General features: G+C 38.0%; 3 protein-coding genes, 1 long non-coding RNA gene and 1 pseudogene across 4 annotated transcripts; 2 read left to right on the top strand and 3 right to left on the bottom strand.

The window, feature by feature from the left end:
* The first annotated feature begins 760 nt into the window (after window positions 1-760).
* LOC122058862 (growth-regulating factor 3-like) lies at window positions 761-2,876 on the top strand. Its single transcript, XM_042621560.1, has 4 exons — window positions 761-1,097; window positions 1,259-1,438; window positions 1,645-1,960; window positions 2,176-2,876. Exons 1-4 carry the CDS (start codon window positions 905-907, stop codon window positions 2,696-2,698), a joined length of 1,212 nt encoding a protein of 403 aa, XP_042477494.1. The 5' UTR covers window positions 761-904; the 3' UTR covers window positions 2,699-2,876.
* Window positions 2,877-8,037: 5,161 nt separating this feature from the next.
* On the bottom strand, window positions 8,038-9,423 carry LOC122058730. The gene is made up of 3 exons (XR_006133892.1): window positions 9,295-9,423; window positions 8,841-9,184; window positions 8,038-8,292 (listed from the first exon to the last, which is right to left on the bottom strand). It is a non-coding gene; the product is annotated as an uncharacterized LOC122058730 (long non-coding RNA).
* A 1,927-nt stretch (window positions 9,424-11,350) lies between these two features.
* Window positions 11,351-12,589, bottom strand: LOC122060141. Its single transcript, XM_042623323.1, has 2 exons — window positions 12,148-12,589; window positions 11,351-12,032 (listed from the first exon to the last, which is right to left on the bottom strand). The coding sequence occupies exons 1-2, from the start codon at window positions 12,298-12,300 to the stop codon at window positions 11,466-11,468; spliced, it is 720 nt and encodes a 239-aa protein (XP_042479257.1). The 5' UTR covers window positions 12,301-12,589; the 3' UTR covers window positions 11,351-11,465.
* A 222-nt stretch (window positions 12,590-12,811) lies between these two features.
* On the bottom strand, window positions 12,812-13,914 carry LOC122059004 (protein ALP1-like). Its single transcript, XM_042621714.1, has 2 exons — window positions 13,205-13,914; window positions 12,812-12,959 (listed from the first exon to the last, which is right to left on the bottom strand). The coding sequence occupies exons 1-2, from the start codon at window positions 13,912-13,914 to the stop codon at window positions 12,812-12,814; spliced, it is 858 nt and encodes a 285-aa protein (XP_042477648.1).
* Window positions 13,915-20,408: 6,494 nt separating this feature from the next.
* Window positions 20,409-21,401, top strand: part of LOC122058629 — a 1,780-nt pseudogene continuing 787 nt past the window's right edge.

The raw sequence follows: 21,401 nt of genomic DNA, 5'->3' as shown, positions 1-21,401 counted from the left end.
ACAGTTTAACCACCACCATTCATTCACCTCTTCGAGAATCAGAATACATCCCTAGCTAGTTGTCTCCTTCACCATCCCAATTCTTCCAACTCTTCCGGGTAGAATCAGAACACATCCCTAGAAGTAGTATTGGACTTCTTAGATTAGAATTATTCCTGCAGCTAAATCGTGTCTGAGGATTCCAACTTTACAACAGAAAAGAATCCCAGAACGTCCCTCTCGTGTTCCCTGTGCTGTATTGGATTATTGATTAATTGCTAATTTGTGATGTCTCCTCCATGAAAAATGGTTTCCTTCTTATTCTGAACATTCAATGAATGAAATAGCCAAACGGCCGTGTCCCCCAACTGCACTCATTATATTGGTTTTTTTGGCCAAATATCAAGTCAGTCTAAAAAGCCGATTATTACCAGCTCAGGCTTACTTCTCAACTGCAAAAGCTCTGCTGCTCAGGCTTTACTTCTCTCACTAGCCATTACTTTGTTATTTCTACCTTCTTAATGTCTCTTGTTTGTTTATGTATTTATTTCCTCCCCTCTTTTTTTTCATTATTTTCAAAACCAAGGTAGTAAGAGAAAGAAGACTGCAAGCTCGCTCTTGTGTTTAAAGCAGTATTTAAGTCTTCTCTCGTCTCTTCTACTGTCTTGTCTAGTTGTCTTTTTCTTGGGTGGCCCAAAGCCTAGTCTACTTCCCAAAACAGACTTAACAGTCTTTGTTATCAGGCTATTAGCCCCAGGCCTCTCTCTCTCTCTCTCAGAGAACATATAAAAGGATTAACTGGGCTGCTTACGGAAAACCTTTGGAAACTCGTTTCATCAGGACCTAGCAAAGAACTCTGAGAAAGAGTATTATTAGAGCAACAACAAACAACCCAGTTCCCTTTCACCTCTCTCTCTCTCTCTCCATGGACTACCATCTGAAGCAATGGAAACCCCAGCACGAGTCAGATCAGTTTCCTTCTGCAAAGACACCAAAACTCTTTGAAGCCCATCGAGAGCCATCTGGGTCTGCTCTACCATTGTTTGTACCTGAGCCCAACAGCAGGATCAGCAACCTGTCAGTCTTTCCTGATTCAACTACAACAACCAGAGTTCCTAGTAAGATATTTATTTTACCTTAGGCATTCAACATATTCTTCTCCCCAGTTCCAGAAAGTGTAATCGCACAGAAATAGATTAAGTTAAATCTGATGTTGGTAGTTTCTCTCTTTTCTTCTGATGGGTTTGCTTTCTTTCCTCGATTTGTCTGTGATTTGCAGGAATGGGGAGTTTTTTCAGCTTGGATCAGTGGCGTGAGCTTGAACTTCAAGCTTTGATCTTCAAGTATTTACTGGCTGGAGCTGCTGTTCCTCCTGAACTTCTTTATCCCATCAAGAAAAGCCTTCTGGGTAGTTCTGGATGTTATATTCATCATCAGTGTGAGCATAATCAACCATCGGGTAAGTTCAAGTTTGGGTTTTCATTTTCTTTATTTCTTCCTCTGCTGTGTGATCAAAACCCCATCTGATGAACTTTTTCCCCTTTTCTATTTGGACAATATTGTGGATGGTTTGATGGTGGCTTTCCCAAACTAGGGTTTTGTTATTTGGTTTTGGTTGATTCGTTTGAATGATGTGAACATGGGATGTGTTTTTTTCTGTTACAGTGATGCAATCAGGATACTGGGGGAGAAGTGGGGTAGACCCGGAGCCCGGAAGATGCAGGAGAACAGATGGGAAGAAGTGGAGGTGCTCGAGAGACGTGGTGGCTGGCCACAAGTACTGCGAGCGCCACCTGAACCGAGGCAGAAACCGTTCAAGAAAGCCTGTGGAAATCCCCACTTCCACCTCTACCGTGGTTGCTGGTAGTGTCCTGAATCCCACCCAGATTACTGCGTCATCCTTAACTGCGGTGGCTAGTGGATCCCCTTTTTCCCTTTGTAGCTCCTCATCTTCCCTCGATCTTCTTCATCTCAACCATAGGTGAGATGTAGTGTTTTCCGTTGTTGTTTCTACCTCTTTAGGTTTGTAGTAGGAGCGGCCATGGTTGGTTGGGAGGGGTTCAGCCGGGAGACCTGCTTTGACCAAAAAGCAAAATTGATTAAATGATTGATTACAGGAAGAATTGAGTCTTTGATGGATGGAATTGGTTAACTGACTATTCAATTTCTGATGACATTTTTCATTGATTGTTGTAGATCCTTTGAGGGTAAAGCTAGAAATGGTGGAGATCTTGGGATTGAGAGCAGCGGTGTTTCAATGGGAGAGGGGAGGCCAGTGGGTCGAGGGGTACTTCGTCACTTCTTCGATGACTGGCCAAGAATGCATCATCAACATCATGATCATCATAATGGAGAGCCCAATACCACTACTTGCTTATCCATATCAGTTTCTGGAAATGGGAATGCTTCTGCTGCATCTTCACCTTCACCTTCATCTGATTTCTCTTTGAAGTTGTCGACAGGGAATGGAGATTATGAGGCAGAGGAAGGTTCTGAACATGTTAGATTTGCAGGAGAGCGGCATCAGCAGCAGCAATTAGTGAATAATTACAACAGCAATTGGTCGTCGATGGGATGGGGAAGTCACCCAGTGGTTTCAATGGGTGGTGGTCCGCTTGCTGAGGCGCTTCGATCATCGACTTCCCATTGTTCCCCTACCAGTGTTCTGCTGGAGCTGCCTCGTGGTGCTGCGTCCGAGGCCAGTAGCGTTAGCACCTGAATTAACTCTCTCTACAGAATCGAGTCTCTTCAGAGACACATTAGTTTTTTATTCCAATACTGCAAATGTGTTTTTTGTTAAGCACTCCATATGAATATAACTGTGTTTCCCTTTTCACCACCGTTAAATCGGATCGACCGATTTCATCTGTTTTGAATCAGAATATTTCTTTCCCTGACTCGGTGGTTTTTCAGATCTAATGATCTTCTAGGGTTTTTGAAGCTGATTCCGGCCGATTCTGAACTGATCCGAATTGGAATCGGCAGGGAAGAAATGATTGATTACGCAAGTCAAACTGAAGCTATTCAACATCTGATTCTGGGGAGCTAGGGCTGTCCACAATATAGAACAGGAGCCTTTTTTTAATCTTTTTTCTGGCTTCCTTTGCGATTTTATATTAATATTACCCGTACTGGAGAAGTGGAAGTCATAGGGTGCAACTTCCACTTTAGTAAACCACTCGTTCAGAACTTCAGAGTTGGCATTTCCTCTTTCGTTTAATGTTAAATAAATTAAAGGATTGAGTTTCTCTTGACCCATGGACAATCCACGAAGAATGCCTTAAGCCATTTTTTGTTAGGATCTGTAAAGTTAAGTAATTAAATCTAGGTTATTGAGTTATAGTACATGTATTATGGCTCTACCCTATATATTATTACAATTAAAACAATAAAATGCAGTAGGGTTTGAAAATACAATATAGTATGTTGGATTGCCGATTGTATTATCATAGACACGAGGGGTGAAACAGGGTCGATTTCTTAAATCCATAATTCAACCATAGGTCTTCAAAATTCAACTCGGGTCTAACCTAACCTTGCTAAGTTCACTGAGGTACAAACATATTGGGCTCAGGGTTGGGTTGGGTTGATCCTAGTTGGTTTCTTTTTTTCTCCTCTATAAAAGGTATCAAATGTTTAGCGTATATTTACTAAATGGCATACTTACCAAACGGCGGGTGGAGAGATGTTAAGACTATGTGGTCAGCTTTGTTCATCTTTAATCCTTGAATTTGCAATAATCAAGATTGTTAATTTGGTTATAAGATAGACATTTTAATAGCTTGGCATAATCACATCTCCCATAAAACTAGACATATCAAATTTGGTCAAATTCTTCATGATTGTTACTGTATTTAAAATTTATATCAATACATGATAGAAGTTACAAAGACAGTCTATGTAAGGAAAATGGAGAAATAGTTTGGCCATTTGGTCGTCTCAATTCAATAAGTAAAATATGTGACTTGTGTAAGACATGATGTTGGTTGAAGTCATATAGAGAGTAAAACTTAATCAACTTATGTGACAAGTAAACTTCTAAATCATAATTTACATTCACAAAATATACTGTTATAAAAATAAAAAAGAAGAGAGAGAAGCATGATCTTTGAGATGGATAGATGGGGCAGAGAATTACAGGAGAGGGATGAGTCAAGAGTTCGTGTTTTCTGGGTTATAAAGAAAAATCGGGTTGGGGAAATAGGATTTTAAAAATACATTATATATTAGGGGAAGGAGAACACTATAACTAAACATAATAACAGATCAGGGTTAAAATCGGGACTGGTTGGATATGGCCAACTAGGCCTAGGTCTCAACCCAAGCTCAGCCCAACCCTTATAAATAGGGTGGAATCTGGTTGATCCTCATAATCGGGTTAGACAGGGTTTGAGCTCAAGGCAAGCTAGGGCAATTTCAAACTGTCTGGGCCAAACTTACACTCCTAGTAAACACTATTTGGTATATTGGGTCGAAATTGGGTAAAAGTGTCCCACCATTGTTTATTTTGGATGGATGGAAAATATTTTAAAGAAAAAAAAATCAAATACAATATAGAAAGCCAACAAGGTTAGCATAGGAGACCTAAACCACACCAAACCAGCCCTACAGAAAAAAGATGTGGGGATAGGAAACCAGAGAACAAAATTTTAACGGGATTTTTTTTTTGGGACCATGGCCTCCAATTGCGCGGAGGAGAGAGAATGAACAGATTGATGAAGCAAAGGAATGGATTCAATAGATGAAGGGCGATGGCAGGAAGGAGGAAATAGGGAAGAAGTGGAGGGAATAGTTGTAGACCAGCAATTTTCAGGAGAAAAAGGATCAAGAGAGGAAGAAGGGTAAAGGGGGTGATTCAGGTTATGCAAAGCAGAGGAAGAAGGGGGGATTGTTGGCTGGGGTGGTTCAGATATTGTTGGTCCGGGTTAGGAATGGGTGTGGACTGAGAAGAATTAATTATGGGACCCATAAGGGCTTGTGGGGAAGTAAGATGGTTAAGATGGGTTGAGGTAGTCGGGTCAACGTGGGACACATGAGGATTGGGCACGGCCTGATCACTTGTTTGGGTTCTTGGATCAGAAATGGAAGAGGCCAGCTCAGCAAGAGGATGGCTAGAATTTGAAAGCCTAAAATGTTCAAAAAAAAAAAAAAAAAAAAAAAAAAAAAAAAAGAAATCGGTTTGCCAAGGGTCTCTTTGGTATGATTTGTATTTGTATTTAGAACAATTTACATTCCCCCGTCTTTTATTTTTATTACATTCTTCACCTATATGTTTTTAAATATTACGTAAACTTCATGTCAGTTGACACTGTTAGTGAACTGTTAATTTTGGTTGTTAAAATACAAGTTTACCCTTTCACCTTTAACCACTTATTTTTCTCCATTTTACTCCTTACCCTTATCCCTACCCTCATAACCCCCAATTTATGAAACCCTTTACATTTGTTTCACTCATCTCCATCGTCGGCGACAAGGAGTCGAAGTGAAGACGACGACGAATTAAGCAGGCACGATCAACGGCGACGGAGAGGGTTTCTACCTCTTTGTTTTTAAACTGTGAAGGGTTGCCAAAGTTCAACCTTCACTTCCTGCAACCACAGATCTCCACAGCGGTGATGTAAATTTTGGTGAAATTGTATAGATCTTCACTTCGTATCCTCAATCAGAGTTAAAGCATACTAGATGGGGGGTTTTGGTGAAATTGTACAGATTAACACTTCAATTGAAACTTCTCCCTTTTTCATGTTTTATATTCCTGAGTCACTCAACGAATGGTATTAGAGAGGTTTACATTGGATTTAAATTTGGCTTCTCATATACACAAGGGTTCCAACTCAAAACATTAAGGGGGTGTTTGGTTCGATAAGTCAAATGGTGTATGTATCGTATATGGATGTCAATCTTTTGATGGACATTCTTCTGAATTGTGTTTCTTGTTGAAAAATCATTTGGTTGCCTTGAGTCTGGTACATGTTTCTTGCCTGAAAACTGTTTGGTTACTCTAAGGGCCCGTTTGGTATTGTTCTAAAAAAACGTTTCTGGAGTTTTTTCGTTCTATTGGAACGAAAAAACAGAATCTTCTGTTTGGTGTACTTATGGTCCGTTTATGTTTTTTTGGAATAAAAAGTGAAAAAAAACTGAAAAAACGAGATTTGACGGAACTCCAAAATGGAGTTCCGTCTTCTCAGTTTCGTTCCATTTTACAAAAAAAAAAAAAAAAAAAAAAATTCCCGATAAAAATCTGAAATTTTAAAACAACATTTTTTCGTTTAAAAACTGCGTTTTGACACAGAAACTGAAATTTTCGCTTTTGAAACGAAACGGCGTTTTTGGAATAGAAACGATACCAAATGGGCCCTAAATCTGTATAGTGATTCTTACTATAAAACTGTTTGGTTATCCTAAATCTGTGTAGTGATTCTTACTGTAAAACTTTTTGGTTACCCTAATCATGTGTAGTGATTCTTCCTATTAAATTGTTTAATTAAACATAAGAGTGGTGAAGTGAAAAACTATAACCTTTTTTATTATTTTTTATTTATTTCTAAAATTTATATTTTTAAATAACTTAAAAGTGATTTATCTTAAAAAAATATATGGTTTTTCCATTAAAAAAAAAAATCACCCCACAATTTTGCATTGAAGCATAATTTGTAGTATGGCTCAAATTATGTAATCAGGAGGAAAAAAATTTTCTTCTTAAGTTTGAAAATTTGACTTTCCTTTCCTTTAAATTGCCCTTGCAACCAAACATAGCCTTAGTATTCAATCAAAATGGGAACCAATTCATTTCTCATTTTTAAAATAGTACCCATACTCTGAGGGGAAAAAAAAATCTAACATTAAGAGAATCAACCAATCAGATGTTTAAAAATTGTTATTTGTTTATTTCATATTAATAAAATATTTTATGCACATTCATGTATGTGTACAATCTTGCCTTCACTCGTTGGATGGAAGAGAGAGGGGATGTTTAAATAAGCGGTGTGACCTTTGCCTTATTGCATGTTTTTTTAATTATTTTAAATAAATAGAAAAAATATTTGTGAGGGACGTTGAGCACCTCACATGAGAACTCTCTTTTTTTTAATAAAATTTTCCCAAGATCTATTGCTACTTAATTTGCAATGCTCTTGTGAAGAATTATATAATTATTGAAAGGGACAGCTTTTTGTCTGAGAGCAAACTTTACATCGTAGAGGGAGTGCATAATGACCACCATGCCCCTCCCAAAAGAAGCACATGGCTCTCAGACAGATAACACTTGCCCATACTGAAAAATATTTCTCTCTCTCTGTCTCTCTCCCTGTAAGGCATGAGATACCCTTCTACTAAAAAAACCCAAAAACATAAAAAGCGCATGGGAGATTCCCCAAAGTTATGTCATGTGAAACCTTCTCTCATTTATTACAGACTCACCATTGGTAACGCATGGGAAATTCTCCCAAATGGCATGGCAAAGACAAAAATTGGAGGATATGCTATATATTAGAGGATAAATAGGTGTACCAAACAAGAAGGAATCATGGTTGTCCACTTCACTGTCATGAAAAAAAAAAATCCTGTTTCAAACATTTGATAAAGTTGAGAGACCTATCTAACTTACCATTAGCAAAAGGGTCGGCATTTGCACCGAAAAACCAAAACAAAAGGGCTGGCAATACACAAGACCCTCCCCAAATAGAAGAATTCTCACTCTCACAACTTTGTAATCTTAACTTAGAAAACCTCTATTCCCCACCCAATGTCTTATAATGATGTCCATTCTCTTTTTCGTTTATAAATGATATTTTTCTTTTCAGAGAAAAAAAAAAAAAAACAAAAAAAAAACAAAACCAAATATTCTCTTGTTTCGGTCGGCCCCATGGTCATCATCATTTCAGCCATAAGAAGATACCGGGTAGCAAGTCTGTGAGGACCTCAGGTTGTCATAGCAAGGCTCTTTTCACTTACTATTTCTTTTTTACAGGATGTGATAGGAACAATTTTTTTTTTCAATGAACCGAGATGGGTGAAAATTGGTTAAACATTTGAGTTATTCGTTCATAAAGAATTCACTTTTTCAGGTATATTAGGTTCTTATAGCCATTAATAAAAACCATATTAAGCTCTTAAGGGAGGCAAATTTTACTTTCCTAAGGTCATACATTTCCGAGGCAAATTCAAATAGAAGCACCAGCTCTCCTGCCTTCCTCTTTGCCATTCTTCAATAATGTACTTCAACCTGCCAAACTGTTCCTGCTTCAAAAAACCTGCGTCTCTCACAAGTTCTATGCGTCTCTGCTTCTCCATTTGCGGGACTACCTCAACATACTGCAGGTTCAAAAACAAAATTGAGGTGAACACAAGGAATGATATAAGAACAAGGGAAAGGAAGGCAGAAATTTGTTTCTTGGGCTGGGGGAATGATTGAAGAATAACAGAACATGGCTTTGTGCTCTTCTGTAGTAGAGGGTATTATTACTGCCTTTACTTTTCTCTTCTTTTCTTTTTTTGGAGGGGGTGATGAGGAGGGAAGTAGTTGCATAAATAGATACTCAACTAATCCTTGTCATACAAATGGGTCAGCTACACAACACTGTTACAAATATACCTATGCAAATAAGTAATTTCAGTTTGTTGTCCCTCCAAACCATTGCCTAATTTTCACATTAGCAAATCTAGAGAGAACATTCAATCAGGCCTTAATTTCGACTGCCAGATCTTCTGGACAGGAACAATGAAATCAAATGACAGGTCCAGGTGCATATTTCTTCTCTAGGTAGGTCATCCCACGATCCATCAAATGGGTACCTTGTAATCTCTTTCATGATTGGAGCTATAAATTCAATCAACTATTTGACAAATATGAATAAACATACCTGTGTGATGGCCTTGTTTGCTCATCAACACTGCCAATATTCACCTGAACAGGATTAACAAGTAGATCTCCCGCAATTTTCCTGACCTCCTTGGGCCAGGTTGCAGTGTACATGAGAGTCTGCCGACGTGGGGGAATCTCATTCACAATCTTGCGGATTTGAGGTTCAAAACCCATATCAAACATTCGATCTGCCTCATCAAGGACAAGGAGAGATACTTGACGAAAGTCAATTTTCTTCATCTCAAGGATATCATTGAGCCGACCAGGGGTGGCAACAACAATATCTGCCCCTCGATCCAATTCTCGAAGCTGAGGGCCCTTTGGAGCTCCACCATACAAACACTGAAGGAAGAATTGAGCCAAAAAAAAAGAGCATATGATCAGTGAGAAGCGAACAGAAGAATGAAACGTGTGAAACAAATATTATATGAAACAACAATCATGAGACTCACAGTGCAAGAGACCCTAGAAGAACGGCCGAACTTGATAACCTCATCTTGTATTTGTGTTGCAAGCTCACGTGTATGCAGTCGCTTACTGAAGCAACTTGAGGCAGATATTTTCACGTATCAGAAAATATAAGAATTTACTTCCCACTCTCATGCATTGTAAAGAAAATAAAAATCCAAAGACAACCCCATGTGTATGCAGTCGCTTACTGAAGGACCTTGAGGCAGCAAAAGGGGCATTTCAGACCATGTGGCGGAGTGAAGTAGCAGGAAAACCCCACCCTCATCATGTGTCATTTGGAAGCAGGGCCCACCACCCTCCCAACCTGTCCAGAAAAGGCTCCAACTATTTATTTTGCAGCCCCCAAAGGACAGAGCAGTTGCTGTGTATCAGGATGCACACAGCAACGCAGCGTACGACATATGCTCCAATACTGGAGCAGGAACATTGTCACCCTAAGCAATTTTTTCACAAATCCAAGTCACAAGTCATTCCAAAGATTAAATCCTACTGAACCCATCAGAAACACATTTCACTTCACCAATATTATTAATCCAATCAAGAAATGTTAGTGTTAGATAAATATGAAAAAAGAGAATATTAAACATAAAACTAAGAAGCAGAAAGTACAATCTTCACTAAAAAAGCCATCCAACCAAAAGAAAAGTTACCACAGCATATTAACATGGATTTATCAACAAGAGGAATATAGAAGACAGGCAATCAAATCTAAACATAATAACCCAAACAGAATATGAATCATAGGCTTGGAAAAAAGGGCAGGAAAAAATAATGAGATAAAGGACTTTTCCACTAAAAATGATTCATCCTCTCTCCTCAGCCTTCGCCCACCCTAAATAAACATTAAGCTACGACACTGAACTGTATGTCTGCAGCGGCCATTTATCACAATTCACAGAGTCACATGCTCAACCAAAAGGCCCCAATATTAAAGAGTACAAAATTTTCAAAATGAATCTAGATATTTTCAAAATAGAGAATGTTGGAGAATCAACCGATCAAGATGCAAAAAGCAAAGTAGGCTCCAAACTATCACACCTACTTCCCTAGGAGTCAGCTTCTTACATGTTATGAAATTGCTTTCGATTAGGTTACATCAGATTCTAGAAAGGATTTTTATATACAAGAGTAGCATTTCCACTTCTTTACATCACAAAAATTCTCTTTCCATTGCATTTGTATCACATTTGGTATCCAAGAAATAGGAACTAACTTGAAAATAATGCAGGTCATGAAACCTCAGGAAAGATCCATTAGCAGGGGTCAATCACATTAAAGGAATATAACAAAAAAAGTATATATTACATAGTTAGTCACCTATTTCCCCACAGAAGTATAAAGCATGCAAGCACAGTTCCTACAAGTTTTGGGTGCAAATTCTCCCTCTATACAAATGACAAAAAGGTGAACACAAGAATAAGAAGAAGAAGAATAGATAATACAAGTGAAACGCCAAGAAGATGATACAAGTGCAAATAAAACAAAAACAAGAAGGAAGAGAAGGCATGCGTAATGCTGACCTCTAAAAACCAGCCAAGTACCATTACTTGAAACATGAATTGCACATCAATGATAGATATACAACTGAGCAAAAAGCCCTCCATAAAGTTCAACTGATATAAGACCCATCCCATGAGCATATCAAGAACTGGATCTGTTACAGGGTTGCCAAGAAAATATCCCTTGAAAAAGTTTCATTTAATGGCCCTAATCCATAGATATTAATTAACCATATCCACCATAAAAAAAAAAAAAAAAATGCTTGATCTGAATCTAACAGTTAAGAAAGGAAAACCCTGCATACAAAAATTGTTAGTATGCTCCTAAATTTACTGTTGCAGCTTTGCTCTTCAGAATCAGATGACCCATGAAGGATCACACACCAAGGCAAAAACTAATTTACCATATATTTCCATGAGTATTCTTGATAAACAGACATCCAACTATGTTACTTTCCAATAAAACTCATAATACCTTCTTACAGAAGCTTACCAATCACCAGCTGATTAGTTTAAATGAAAGAGTTCAAAAATCGAGTCAATATTACATCACCAAAATAAGCATTTCAAATGTTTGTCATAAATTGTCTAGTTAATATCTACTCATGTTTTGAAACAACACACTAATCATAAATAAATAAAGCGACACCTCCTCAATCTTGACCACCATCTTCGATATTCTTCATGTAGTGTTCAAACACCTTAGGCTTATCTGCCTCATTGGCATTCAAGAAGATGGGAGGCAATTCCTTATGTTGCATGAAGAATTGTTTAGCACGCAATTTTTTATCAAACTCAACTCCTGGAAGTGCATCAATCTCAATACATAAGTTTTTTGCAAATTCCTTCCGAGGGTCTTGCTTGGCCATCTCCACAATTGCATTGGCTATCACCTTCAAAGGACTACTAACCTTCTCTGCACCTCCTTTCTTCTTCTTCTCTTTACTTGTTACCCCTGAACTAGGCCTACCACGGGAACGACTGCTACTTGCATTGGGAGTATAATGGGCACTTTCACCAACATTATCATCAATAGCATCATAATTGTCCAACCTAATTTCTTCATCAATTGGCACTGGATTGTAAGGCTGGTCCTCATTGACTGCATCGGATGGGTGTGAAGATCCAGCTCTGGTGGCAATTTCATTACGCAGCCATTCAACAAGTTGTAGGTGAATAGGAAGCACTTTATGCTCTTTCCAAAATCTTTGCTCTTTTTTCTAAAAAAAAAAAAATATAATTAACTCTTGGATTGTCAGAATAGTAAACTGTTAACGTTACCTTTAGTATACCTTTCTAACAATCTAGAAATAATGCATCAAACATTTAATTAACCTTGAATTCATTCCACATGTGTTGTGGTACATCAAACCGCTTCTCATGGTCATTCCAACCCACTCCACTATTTTTTTGCAAGTCAACAAGCGACTTCAACCTTGCTTTCCATATCCTGTAGTGATTACGGCACTGTCCCCAGTCATATGTCATATGAAATCTATCATATAATTCAGTTGAGACTACTTGAAATTGTTCTTTTTTCAACCCTTTATCTCCATTCTTTCCCCTTTGTTGTTGGTGTAGAAGACGCTCCAAAAAGTAGTGAGATATCTCAAAAGGCCATGTAGCAATTTTGAGTTAGTACCCTCAACTGCGGCCATCTTTGCTACAATGAATCCTGATATCAAATATTCAGCCCAAAAAAAAAAGCACGGAAATAACTGTAACCATCCAAAAAAAAGCATAATATTCCAAAGAACGCATATTAATAGTCAAACCATGAACTGAAAAAAGTTATTACAAGCCAAGACACACAAACCAAGTTCATGTAGTTCAAATTACAAAATCTTAAAATGAAACCAAGTCTAGTTCAAGTAGTTAGGACAAAAGATAAATGGATTTAGTTTGTATCTTCTTGTGATTCATATGAAGAATTATGCATTTTTTCATCTGAATCATCTCCTGCCATCCAATCATTCCACATATAATCAGCCATCTCCTCTCAGAATTGATCTTGATCAAAGTTATCATCTTCATCATCAACGTCAGAATCCTCATCACTATTTTCATCATTGTCTTCTGCTTCTTCATTAGTATTCTCACCTGTAACTGCATTCTCCTGTTCAAGCCATTCCTCTTCTTCTTGAACACTATTTTGGGTAAGGATATGATTGTGTATCATAACACAAGCTTGTACAATCCTAGCTTGAGTCTTGAAAGGATACTTTGGTTGGCTTTTCAAAATCTTGAATCTTGACTTCAACAGTCTGAAAGCTCACTCAATTATGTTACGTAATCTTGAATGGCGCAAGTTGAACAATTCTTTCTTGTCGACAGGTGAAACATTCGAATTTATTTCAAGTGATATTGAACGTTACGGTAGGGTCTTAAGAACCCCTTCTGGTTTGTAAACCCTGCATCTACAAGATAGAATTTACCTCTAGGAACTGGTAGTTTTGCCTCACCTTCTCTGTGAATGGCATCATCTAATATTCGTGAACCAGATGTTGGTCCTTCCCAACCAGAAAGTATATATGTGAACTTCATATCAAAATCACGAACTGCTAGGATATTTTGCGATATATTTCCCTTCCTATCACGAAATGTTTGATGTTGAGCAATTGGTACCCATGCAGGGATATGTGATCCATCTATGGCTCCAATGCAATCCTTGAAGTAAGGGTAAAAGCTCTTATAGTTACCTGCTATTCGCTCATGTGTTATGGTACTTGGAGGCTTCAACAATACCGGGTACAATTTGAGAACTGCTCCCAAAACAAGATTAAAATACCGACTGATAGTTTCACCTGAATGCCCAAACAAATGTAAGAGGACGCGGTTCTTAACATTGTGACCGATTGCATATAAAAAAATAACCACTTGTTCCTCAACTTGAACATTAATTGTATCATACAAAAGACCCTTGGCACGCATCACTTGACATAGGTTAAAGAACGCCTTTCGACTCATTCTTATCATGTTTCGACATGTCTTGTCAGTATGTCCAATGATTCGTTGTGTCTCAACGGAGCCACGTCGAGTCTCATTACGATAAGGTTTTTTACATAGAAATAGTTTCTTATACTGTTCCACTGCTGTAACCATTGCAGTAGCCGCAAATATTATTACTTTCTTGCGCCTCTGATAATACTCATCATATTCATCATCACTATCAATTTTTTACGTAAATCTACAATTTAGAATTAAACAAGCACTTCAGAAAACCAGTAATGCATTTATATGTATTCAAAAAGGAGAAATCAAAACTATTAAAAGAAAGAGAGAACGAATTAAAAATTTTAGGCTTTCAAACAAAAGAATTCAAATGAAATGCTTCTGAATATAATAGATGATGTATCTTAGAAACTGAAGTATAATGAGGATCAATAATAATAAGGTCGTCAGGATCAAGAGAACTTTCCATTGACAGGCAACAACTTGGTCTCACAAGGGGCTTTTCACAAGTAATCCACAGGTAATAGTAATCTCTTCCTCTTCATTTCTAGTAGAAAATTTTAGACGCAGAAACCCATTTCTAGTAGAAAGTTTTAGACACAGAAACCCATTTTCCTTTGTCTTATACTCCTACAAGCATTCCCTCTAAGTCCATTACCACCAACAACTACAACTTCCATTACTTCACCATAACAACCACTCAAGACAAATTTGATCAAGGAACCTAAAAAGAAAAATCTCTGCAAAACCATTCTTTGAATCTGCCAAATCAGAATGTAACCTGAAATTTTTATTCCATGATATACCCTAAACTAATTTCTATCCACAATAATGCTCTACCAATTACCATATCAAATACTGTTAGATGTATCTATTTATTATTTTATTGGGGTGCTACATATTGTAAGAAAGATGAGGCATTCAAATGCCACAAGTAATGTGTCAACAAATATCTCAAACTAAAAATAAGATAGATAATATGCGCAAAATTTGTAGTAACTTGCAATTCACAAACTAATAGTAGACTTGAATAACCGATCCTCATGAAAACTGATAGCAGACCTGACTAACTGATCCTCATAAACGAAGTCCAAAATGCAAGACAAATATAGAGAGGGAGAGAGAGGAGGAGGAGAATACCAAATCCAAATTTGTAGAGTTGCCAGCTGGCTGTAGCAAACGTCGTTGGTGGGAGGGCAGGCGAACCAGAGAGCAGATCACTTCAATCCCCACTACTATATATCCATGAACAGATCATATGTGGTCTGAGTTAAAAAACCCTCTAAAAATAATGCTTACAACACAAAAGAGAGAGCCGTAGGTTCTGGTTTTAAGAGCCATAGGTTCTGGTTTTAAGAACCGTCAAGGAAAACACGGTAGAGAGTCGTAGACAGAGAAAGCGAGAGAGAGAGAGAGAGAGGAAACAGAAAGCGGTAGGTTCTGGTTTTAAAAACCTAACCCTACAACTCCATGAATTCAAAATAAACTCCATGAAATCAAAATAGAGAGCTTCTGGTTTTAAAAATCTAACCCTACAACTCCATGAAAGAGCTTTTGATTTTAAAACCTAGACCTACAACTCCATGAAATCAAAATAGAGAGGTTTTGATTTTAAAAACCTAAACCTACAACTCCATGAAATCGATCGATCGATCGATCGAGAGAGAGAGAGAGAGAGAGATGGAGGGCTTACCAGTCACCAACGGCGGACTCTCGGTGAGATTCCTCGCAAGTCGTAGGTCGCAGTTCGCAGGTCGGTACTTGAGAGATCGCGGGGTGAGTATGTTGCCATTTGAGGGGTCGTGGGTTGATACGTTGCTTCAGAACATCTTTCCCATTTTTCCTTTTATACTAGGTTGAAAAAACGTTGATCAAATCTGAGTTTAGGTGTTCAGGTGAACTCATATTTGAAGCACATCTTTTGTAAAATGGTCATTCATGAGAAGTAGGGTGCTAGGATATGAGGGTCATCCTAGTGGAACCAAACAACTCCTAAAATTAAGAATTATCATTCTTAAGAATGTCATCCCAAAGATTTACCGAACCAACCACCCCCTAAGAAACTCCTTAGATTCTATCCTATCTCCCCCTCCTCTCCTTCTAAATAGATTCACTCACTCTCTCTCCCTTCCAACTAAAATTCTTTTTTTTTTTTTTATGCATTCTCTCTCTCTCTCTCTCTCTCTCTCTCTCTCTCTCTCTCTCTCTCTCTCTCTCCTCTTCAATTAAACCGTACAGAGCTACCGACCTTATTGTGAAGTTGATTTTCCCTGTAATTGACAAAAAACTAAGCGTAACAACAAAGGATCCTTACATCCTTGTTCCAATCGTGGTAAGCAACTGAATGACCTCTTCTTGACCTACTTTCTTCCTTGTCAAGGTATAACCGGATTCTTCATTGTAGTGATTGGTGCTTATCTTTCTCTTATAATTTTAGTTAGTTTTCAATACCCTTGACTTTTTCATGGGTTCTACTTTAGTAAGATCTGAAAATGTTATTGTTGTAAATAGAAAGCTACGGTTGTTCCCATATTGAAATACAATTCTTATGATGGATGTGATACATTGTTGTTGAGAATGGGATTGCTGAGTTTAAGAAGCCGAGGTTAAAGTTCTTGTTTCTAAGGTTGTTGAGGCAGAGATTCACACATAAGCTATTCTGCTTTTGATTCTCATGTTAGTCATGTATATCAACAGTTTCTCTCTCTCTCTCTCTCTCTCTCTCTCTCTCTCTCTCTCTCTCTCTCTCAACATAAGACCACATGCATTTGCACGTGTATTTTTATCAGTGTATATATATGTGTGTGTGTGTGTGACACATGTTGCATGTATGTGTGTGAAAGAGATGTGTAAAATAGAAAGCAAATAGAGGAATGTGGATTACCTCAATGTAGCTTTTTTCACAGTAGAATGGATCAAGTTGCACCACTAGTACTAAGATTGTGAAGTGATTTACCGAGTACTGTACATTTCCTATTTAAAAAATGGGACGAAGTAGAGTTTTGTTCGAATATGGGAGTCCTTCTCGGATAATTCATTGAGTCACATCTCTTATCTGTACGGCAAAGGGACAGCCAGCCCCGATGTGACTCTGCTATCGAAGAGTTTGGTCTCCATGAAGAGTCCAAATCCTGTTATAACTCCGCCAATGTGGAGTCCGCTTCTCAACAAATCTCTACTGCTTTGGCTTGCTTTCCATCTGCAGCAGGTCTTTTGCCACGTGTTAATCTCCCATAATTGGGTTATTTTTATTTGTATCAAACATCACATTAGCCACATTGCAACAACTGCTTAGTGTATTTGGTGAGCTGTGGTATGCAAAAATCTCATGCTCACCAAGAGGTCTCAAGTTCGAACCTCCTGGCTGTTACCTACTTCCCTCCCTGTCAAAAAAAAAAAAAAATTACATTAGCCACATTGTAGTTTAATCAAGAGCATTGGTTGGTTGTAACTAAGGGTGTTAATGGGCTAGGTTGGTTTACGTTTTAAAAAACCCACTCCAACCCTAGGGTCTCTTAACTCAACCCAAGCCGTGCCTAGCCCTAGGTCGGGCTGGGATATCTCAGCCCAGGTCTAACCCTGTCGGGTTTAGCCGAACCCTGCCTAGCCCTCATGGGCCTTGATTGGTCCAGGCTTAACCCAATCTGGCCCAGCTCAGTATTATTGGTTACTTGGTTGCTTGATCTTGATGCATTGTAGAGGCCAAAGACCAAAGTTTTCGTACATATGTAGATTGTAGAAAATGAAGACTTTTTGCAAACCTTCTTGTATAAGTACCTATTTATATTATTAAAAACTTAATATATAGGGTTGAGTTGGATTGAGTTGGGTTGGGTCCGGTTGAGTTAGGTTGAGACCTCAACCCAGACCCAACCCAACCCGATGTCGGACTTGAAATTCTCAGACTAGGCCCTGTTCGGGCTGACCGAGCTTTTTTGACCGCTCCTAGATGTAACCAGAACTTGTGATCATCAAGTAAATTTAAGCCAAGTTTTGTAAAGGTAAGAAGTTAATACAGTACCCAGAGCCATAATGTGACATAATTCTGCTTTGGAAATTGATCACATATGATTATTCCACACTTGGACGCCTATGAGGGGTATCAATTCCAGGCCCGACCCGACTAACTCGATTGAGCCCGATGGATTATAGACTAGCTTGACCTAGCCCATTTATTAAACGTGTTAGCCATTTAATAATCGGGTATTCCTAATGCAAGCACCTAGCTTGTGGGGGCCCGATTGGCGCAACCAAATATGGGCCTGACCTAGCCCGACCCCTTCAGTTCTCATTGAAATTCACATTTTGTCAACACTACCAATAAACTAAAGACCACAGTTCATATATCAATTTTGATGGCTCTTGGAAGTCTCTTAAACTAAAGTTTCAATCATGAAGTTTAGATGGTTATATATAAATAAATCATCTAATTTATTTCCAGGTGAATAACTCATTAAAGTTTAATTGTAGTTTTATTATTAAAGATTAATTATAGTTAAATAGAGAAATGATATAATTTATGGGCCTCATTTATCTGGTATCCCCCTGTTTCCAGTTCATTTTAAGACACCAATTATTTAGAGTCCAGTTAAAGCTCATTTAAAGTTAAACAAGTTTGAATCCTGGTTAAGGCCCAATTATGGTAGTCCCATTATAACTCGAGACCGACCAATAAGTGATAATCGTATCATGCATACCCGTTCAAGTTAAGCTCGATTAACTAAACGAGTGATCACAGTGCAACCTTTGAAATTGACCAAGCTAGGCTAAGCTTGACCGAGCCCAACCAACTGACACTCCTATGTCTATCTATCTAATACTTAAAAATATCAGAGACGAAAATTCATTAGACAGTAGGTCATTCTACTTAGGATTGAGAGGGGCTACACATGTGACTTGAAGAAAATAAGAGAGCTTCTATTTAGATGATTTTTTTTTTTTTTTTTGGAAGCTTCAATTTAGATGGTCAAACAAGCAAAAGATGTCTATGATGAATGAATTGCTTGAAAACCCGCGGCCCTGGTTGTGGATGAATTTTTTCTTTCTTTCACTAAATTTCCATTAGGGCTTTTTAGAGAAGGGCCACAAACGTGACTTCGAAGAAAATAAAAGGAGTGCATTTATATGGATGGTCAAACTAGCAAAATATCAAACGTCCACAATGGATGAATTGCTTGGAAACCCACCGCCCCTATCTATGGATGAATTTTTCTATCTTTTCTATTTCATTTTCCCTCTGTCTCCAAAGAGGATAAAAGACACACCTAAATTTCCATTATGTTTATGTATGGATGTAAATAAAAAAAGAAAAAAAATTACAAAAAAAAAAACATAATAAAACAAAAATCATAATAATACAATGATTGATTATGTGTTGATCTCTCTCCTCAAATTCAAAATTTTTTCTTTCTTTTCTAGACGTCTAAACATTTTTTTAGAGCAGAATCTTGAATTGCACTCATCTAATTGAACCTTTGTAATATGTAAATGGCGGAGTTGGGTACACTCTAATCAGATCATATTTTGGTTCCATTCATTTTCACTTTTTTTTTTTTTTTTTTTTTTTGATTGAACTCATTCGCAAATTAAAACCAGTGGAACCAGACCAAAATCAATCCAAACGAACTGATTAACACTCTTAAACATAAAGATCATTTCAAAAGGAAAAAGAGAGTGCACACGCTGAGAACCCAACAGGGTGCCTAGCAGCCTTTTTCCTTTCCCATATATTAAGTTGTTTTAGGTCCATGAATATCCAAAACATTGAATGGGCCGGGGACATTGCTGAGGTCCACTTTCTAATTCTTGATGTGGAAGTAATGTAACTGGTCATCCTATTTCCAGAATGTGAACTTTATTTCTCATACTTGAGTACGTAATTCAGCAATCTCTGTCTTCTCTTCATTACATCATCTGCAACAAGTTCAAAGAGTAGAGAGCGAATCATGTTCACCTAGGAGAACTTACAAGAACGACCATGTTCGTGGATTTAGATTCAATTTTCATTCTCATCATTTAATAGATTCTAAATCCACAGATCAAGGATCATTCTCGTACATGAACCTGATCCATTGACCAAAGAGTATCGTGTAGAAACGCAACCCTAAAACGATGTAAAAGATAATGGAAAAACAAAACAAATAATGCACACGGATTTTTAAGAGGTTCGGCAAAGTTGCCTACGTCCCCGGTGAGATGAGATCATGTTTTATTATCAATGGAGAATAGGGTTACAGCACTCGTCTTCACACCTTTCAGTATTACTTGCATTACAGAGAAAGAAATCCTTGCTACAAATATATAGCGAAAAAACACTAATCCGGAAAGTACCCTAATCCACCGTCCTACATGTCTAGGTGCTGCACCAGTATTCCCTGGATTGAACTGTGACGGAATACAAGACATTATACACCAACATATGATTCGCCAATAATGCAATTAGTGGTGTCAAAGTCTTTTACTAAGAAAAAACTGGTCAATGTCAGCTTCCTTGACATGCTACTTTCAACGAGTGGCCTTTGCTAATCATCATTGAATACGTAATTCTGTAATTCAGTTTGAACTTCAAATATAAATATGAAGCTTTTATCTGTTTCTCTTCATCATTTCTTCTGCAACAGGTTCAAAGAGTATTGCTTCCAATAATGGAGATGTCAGCATTCTACTACTTTCTAGCTTTCTTTCTAGCCTTCTTTCTCCTCTCCAAACAACTCTTCCCAAAGAGAAAAAACCTTCCACCAAGTGGCCCTCTCTCCTTGCCCATCATAGGCCATCTCTATCTATTCAAGAAGCCACTCCACCACACCTTAGCCCACATCTCATCCCAATACGGCCCAATCTTACTCCTTAAATTTGGTTCACGCCGTGTTCTCTATATCTCTTCCCCTTCAGCAGTTGAGGAATGTTTCACAACCAATGACATAGTCTTTGCCAACCGCCCTCACATCCTCTCTGGGAAATACTTGGGTTTCGATAATACTACCTTCTCCTTAGCTCCCTACGGCCAGCGTTGGCGCAATCTCAGGCGCCTCACCACTATTGAGATCTTCTCCTCTACTCGTCTCCAAATGTTCTCCAAAATACGTACCAATGAAGTACTCTTTTTATTGCAGCGGCTCCTCGCCTTCGCCGGAAAATCTTCTAAGACCATAGAAATGAAGTCTTTGTTCTTTGAGCTTACCCTCAACAATATGATGATGATGATTGCTGGAAAGAGGTACTATGGCGATAATGTTGATGGGTTGGATAAGGCAAAGGAATTCCAAGAGCTTGTAGAGGAAATGTTTGGTCTTGCTGGGGCATCCAACATTGTAGATTTCTTCCCCTTTTTGAGGTGGGTTGGCTTCAATGGTTTGGAGAAGAAATTGATGAGGTTGCAGAGAAAAAGGGACCAAGTTATGCAGGAATTGATTGAAGAACATAGGATAGCAAGAACTCAATCCAAAGAAGAGAAGCCATTGATGATGTTCTGTTATCCCTGCAAGAAAATGACCCAAACTACTACACTGATGAAATCATCATAGGCATTATACAAGTAAGATATATATCTCTCTTTATTATAACAAATCTTATTTTTGGCTTCTTTTTTTTTTCCCCCTTTCTTGAATGACTTACAAGATTCTACCTTGCACCCACTA

The sequence above is a fragment of the Macadamia integrifolia genome, chromosome 13, assembly GCF_013358625.1.
Source record: "Macadamia integrifolia cultivar HAES 741 chromosome 13, SCU_Mint_v3, whole genome shotgun sequence".
Lineage (NCBI taxonomy): Eukaryota > Viridiplantae > Streptophyta > Magnoliopsida > Proteales > Proteaceae > Macadamia > Macadamia integrifolia.
Note: the sequence above shows the minus strand (reverse complement) of the source record. Positions and strands in the feature narration are given on the sequence as shown.